The sequence below is a fragment of the Trachypithecus francoisi genome, unplaced genomic scaffold (assembly GCF_009764315.1).
Source record: "Trachypithecus francoisi isolate TF-2019V2 unplaced genomic scaffold, Tfra_2.0 Lachesis_group6, whole genome shotgun sequence".
Lineage (NCBI taxonomy): Eukaryota > Metazoa > Chordata > Mammalia > Primates > Cercopithecidae > Trachypithecus > Trachypithecus francoisi.
The window spans coordinates 20886487-20892396 of NW_022681471.1; the positions used below are offsets into that span (position 1 = coordinate 20886487).

The window sequence follows — 5910 nt, forward strand, 5'->3', positions numbered from 1 at the left end:
AATCTGCTACTGAAGGAGCATTGGGTCCAAAACAAAATCAAGATGAAAATTAAACAATTCTTCAAACTGAATGACAATAATGACATAACCTATGAAAACCTCTGTGATACAGCAAAGGCGCTGCTAAGAGGAAAATTCATAGCCATAAATGCCTACATCAAAAAGTGTGAAAGAGCACAAACAGACAATATAAGGTCACACTTCAAGGAACTAGAGAAACAAGAACAAACAAAACCCAAACCCAGCAGAAAGGAAATAACCAAGATCAGAGCACAAATAAAAGAAATTCAAAACCAAACAAATACAAAAGATAAATGAAACAAAAAACTAGTTCTTTGAAAAGGTAAATAAAATTGATAGACCATTAGCAAGATTAAGCAAGAAAAGAAGAGAGAAAATCCAAGTAATGTCACTAAGAAACAAACAGGAGATATTACAATGGACACCACTGAAATACAAAAGATCATTGAAGGCTACTATGAACACCTTTATGCACATAAAATAGAAAACCTGGAAGCAATGGATAAATTCCTGAAAAAATAAAATCCTCCTAGCTTAGATCAGGAAGAATTAGATATCCTGAACAGACCAATAACAATGAGTGAGATGGAAATGGTAATTTTAAAATTACCAACAAAAAAAGTCCAGGACCAGATGAATTCACAGCAGAATTTTATGAGACATTCAAAGAAGAATTGGTATCTATCCTTTTGACACTATTCCACAAGATAAAGAAAGAAGGAACCCTCCCTAATTCATTTTATGAAGCCAGCATCACTCTAATACCAAAACCAGGAAAGGGCATAACCAAAAAAGGAAACTACAGACTGATATCCTTGATGAACACAGATGCTAAAATCCTTAACAAAATACTAGCTAATGGAATTAAAAAATATATCAAAAAGATAATCCACCACGATCAAGTGGGTTTCATACCAGGAATGCAGGTATGGTTTAACATACACAAGTCAATAAATGTGATACACCACATAAACAATTAAAAACAAGAATCACATGATCATCTCAATAGATGTAGAGAAAACATTTGAAAAAAATCCAGCATCACTTTATGATTAAAACTCTCAGCATAATCAGCATAAAAAGGACATACCTCAATGTAATAAAAGCCATCTATGACAAACCCACAGCCAACATAATACCGAATGGGGAAAAGTTGAAAGCATTCCCTCTGAGAACTGGAACAAGACAAGGATGCCCACTCTCACCACTCCTCTTCACCATGGTACTGGAAGTCCTAGCCAGAGCAATCAGACAAGAGAAGGAAATAAAGGGCATCCAAATTGGTAAAGAGGAAGTCAAACTGTCACTGTGTGCTGATGATATGATCGTTTACCTTGAAAACCCTAAGGACTCCTCTAGAAAGCTCCTAGAACTGATAAAAGAATTCAGCTAAGTTTCTGGATATAAGATTAATCTACACAAATCAGTAGCTATTCTATACACCAACAGCCACCAAACAGAGAAGCAAATCAAGAACTCAATCTCTTTTACAATAGCTGCAAAAAAATAAAATACTTAGGAATATACCTAACAAAGGAGTTGAAAGACCTCTACAAGGAAAACTACAAAACACTGCTGAAAGAAATCATAGATGACACAAACAAATCGAAACACATCCCATGCTCATATATGGGTAGAATCAATATTGTGAAAATGATCATACTGCCTAAAACAATCAACAAATTCAACACAATCCCCATCAGAATACCACCACCATTCTTCACAGAATTAGAAAAAACAATTCTAAAAAAAAAAAAACCCCGCATAGCCAAAGCAACACTAAGCAAAAAGAACAAATCCGGATGCATCACACTACCTGATTGCAAACTATACTATAAGGCCATAGTCACCAAAACAGCGTGGTACTGGTATAAAAATAGGCACATAGACCAATGGAACAGAATAGAAAACCCAGAAATAAAGTGGAATACTTACAGCCAACTGATCTTCGACAAAGCAAACTAAAACATAAAGTGAGGAAAGGACACCCTTTTCAACAAATGGTGCTGGGATAATTGGCTAGCTACATGTAAGAGAATGAAACTGGATCCTCATCTCTCACCTTATACAAAAATCAACTCCAGATGGATTAAGGACTTAAACCTAAGACCTGAAACTATAATAATTCTAGAAAATAACATTGGAAAAACTCTTCTAGACATTGGTCTAGGCTAGTATTTAATAATCAAGAACCCAAAAGCAAATGCAATAAAAACGAAGATAAATAGCTAGCACCTAGTTAAACTAAAGACCTTTTGCATGGCAAAAGGAACAGTCAACAGAGTAAACAGACAACCCACAGAGTGGGTGAAAATGTTCACAATCTATAATTCTGACAAAGGACTAATATCCAGAATCTACAACAAACTCAAATCAGTAAATAATAATAATAATACTAATAATAGGCCGGGTGCGGTGGCTCAAGCCTGTAATCCCAGCACTTTGGGAGGCCGAGACGGGTGGATCACGAGGTCAGGAGATCGAGACCATCCTGGCTAACACAGTGAAACCCCGTCTCTACTAAAAAAATACAAAAATCTAGCGGGTGAGGTGGCGGGCGCCTGTAGTCCCAGCTACTCTGGAGGCTGAGGCAGGAGAATGGCGTAAACCCGGGAGGCGGAGCTTGCAGTGAGCTGAGATCTGGCCACTGCACTCCAGCCCGGGCGACAGAGCGAGACTCCGTCTCAAAAAAAAAAATAAAAATAAAAATAAAAATAATAATAATAATCCCATTAAAAAGTGGTCTAAGGACATGAATAGACAATTCTCAAAAGAAGAAATACAAATGGCCAACAAACACACGAAAAAATGCTCAACATCACTAATGATCAGGGAAATGCTAATCAAAACCACAATGCCATACTATCTTACTCCTGCAAGAATGGCCAAAATAAAAAGTCAGTAGATTCTGGCGTGGATGTGATGATCAGGGAACACTTTTACACTGCTGGTGGGAATGTAAACTAGTACAGTCGCTATGGAAAACAGCGTGTAGATTCCCTAAAGAACTACAAGTAGGACTACCATTTAATCCAGCAATCCCACTACTGGGTGTCTACCCAGAGGAAGAGAAGTCATTATTCGAAAAAGGTACTTGCACACGTATGTTTATAGCAGCACAATTCACAATTGCAAAGTCGTGGAACCAACCCAAATGTCCATCAATCAACTAGTGGATTAAGAAACTGTTACATGATGGAATACATATATATGTATATATATGACGGAATACTATGCAGCCATAAAAAGGAATGAATTAACAGCATTTGCAGTGACTTGGATGAAGTTGGAGACTATTATTCTAAGTGATGCAACTCAGGAATGGAAAACCAAACATCGTATGTTCTCACTGATATGTGGGAGCTAAGCTATGAGGACAAAAAGGCATAAGAATGACACAATGGACTTTGGCAACTTGGGTGAAAGAGTGGGAAGGAGGTGAGGGATAAAAGACTACAAATATGGTGCAATGTATACTGCTTGGGTAATGGGTGCACCAAAATCTCACAAATCACCACTAAAGAACTTATTCATGTAATCAAATAACACCTGTATCCCAATAACTTATAGAAAAATAAAATAAAGTAACTAAAAGAGAATAGGCCATGTGCATTGGCTCATGCCAGTAACCCCAGCACTTTGGAAAGCCGAGATGGGTGGTTCATTTGAGGTCAGGAGTTCGAGACCAGCCTGGCCAACATGGTGAAACCCCATCTCTACTAAAAATACAAAAATTAGCCAGGCGTGGTGGCACATGTCTGTAATTCCAGCTACTCAGGATGCTGAGGCAGGAGAATCGCTCGAACCCAGGAGTTGGAGGTTGCAGTGAGCCAAGATCATGTCACTACCCTCCAGCTTGGCAACAGAATGAGAATCCATCTCAACATTTTTTTTAAAAAAGAAAAACTAAAAGAATATAATTGGATTGTTTGTAATACCAAGGATAAATGCTTGAGGTGATGGATACCCCATTTACCCTTATGTGATTTTTACACACTGCATGTCTGTATCAAAATATTCCATATACCCCGTAAATATACACGTAATATGTACCCACAAAAATTAAAAATTAAAAAAGGACATAGCAGTTCAAAACCTATGGAATGCATCTAATGAAGTGGTTAGAGAATAATGTATAGCTTTAAATGCCTATATTACAAAAGAAGAAAAGTCTCAAATTAATATCCTAAACTTTCTCTCTCTCTCTTTTTTTTAATTGCAGTTGCAAGATTTAATAGAGTGAAAACAGAGCTCCCATACAATGGGAGGGGACCAAAAGGAGTTGCCCACTGCCAGCTCGAATGCCCTGGGTTTATATCCCGATCATTGTCCCTCCCCCTGTGCTCCCAGGCAATAGATGATTTGACTATTTCTTTACCTCATGCTTTTAGCCTAATTGATATTTTAGTGAGCCCTCTTTACTACCTGATTGGTCAGGTGTGAACTGAGTTACAAGCCCCATGTTAAAGGTGGGTTCGATCACCTTCCCAGCTAGGCTTAGGAATTCTTAGTCGGCCTAGGAAATCCAGCTAGTCCTGTCTCTCAGTCCCCTCTCTCAACAGGAAAACCCAAGTGCTCTTGGGGAGGTTGGCCAACGACTGCTCTAACTACTTCCTGCTGAATTGGGGCATAGTAGGAGCCGTGCAGCTGAGATTTCTCGGGAGGGGTGCCTTCGATGTCATCAATATCAGAGCATGGGCTAGCAGGCTGGTCCAGGGGTCCGTGGTAGATCTTAGCCATGGACTGCATCTGGGGCTCCATTTTAAGAACAATTTGTAGTTTTACAGCTTTGATTCTGGAAGAGCCAAACTTAACAAGGAGGTTAAAGATACAGGGATGAAATGTATGGCCTGAAGTGCAGGAGCATTTGGTGTGGGTGGTGAAAGTGGGATTTCCTTTAAAAAACTCCTATACGGCTTTCTTCCCGTGTCGATATCGCTCTTGCAAGCATGGTTAACGTCCCTAAAACCCGCCGGACTTTCTGTAAGAAGTGTGGCAAGCACCAACCCCACAAAGTGACACAGTACAAGAAGGGCAAGGATTCTCTGTATGCCCAGGGAAAGCGGCGCTATGACAGGAAGCAGAGTGGCTATGGTGGGCAAACTAAGCCGATTTTCCGGAAAAAGGCTAAAACTACAAAGAAGATTGTGCTAAGGCTTGAGTGCGTTGAGCCCAACTGCAGATCTAAGAGAATGCTGGCTATTAAAAGATGCAAGCATTTTGAACTGGGAGGAGATAAGAAGAGAAAGGGCCAAGTGATCCAGTTCTAAGTGTCATCTTTTATTATGAAGACAATAAAATCTTGAGTTAAAAAAAAAAAAAAAAAAACTCCTATACGATGGGGCATCAATATTTCCTGGAAGTCGAATTCTTTTTGTTCTTTGTTCTCCTGGAGGAGCTTGGCGATAAGGCAGGAGATTATTTCTTTAGCACACTTCACAGGCCCTGACTATCTGCTTGATAGTTTTGAAAAGGCCTGGGCCAGTAAATAATGATTTGGTCATCTGATAGGTGCTATCAATGCCTAACTGAAAGGTCTGGTGAAGGGTGTTAAGTAATTGTCATTGGTTAGCTGCAGGCAAAATTATTTTCCTTCTTCAGTGGCTAGCCCTCCTGAGGGGAGGAAACTATGCCCTCGTGAGGTTTCCCATTCTATTTCTTCTGCTGAGTATTGGGGCTTGGTCTCCTGGAGGGGATTACCCCATACTAGGAGTCCTTCCATAAGCATTTCTAATGGAGGGTCCTGCCTTTCGGCTCTTTTGGCTTCAATATCCGCTTGGCAGTTCCCTTCTATTTCCCTTTCCTTTCCGATGATCCAGGCAGTGTAAGACTGCCACCTCTTTAGGTTTCTGTACAGCCAACAATAATCTCCTAGTGGCTTCCTGATGT

At 39.6% G+C, this 5910-nt stretch overlaps 1 protein-coding gene across 1 annotated transcript; it reads left to right on the forward strand.

The window, feature by feature from the left end:
- The first annotated feature begins 4939 nt into the window (after window positions 1–4939).
- Window positions 4940–5347, forward strand: LOC117077931 (60S ribosomal protein L36a). The gene has a single exon (XM_033201486.1). It carries the CDS (start codon window positions 4971–4973, stop codon window positions 5289–5291), a length of 321 nt encoding a protein of 106 aa, XP_033057377.1. The 5' UTR covers window positions 4940–4970; the 3' UTR covers window positions 5292–5347.
- The last annotated feature ends 563 nt before the right edge of the window (window positions 5348–5910 follow it).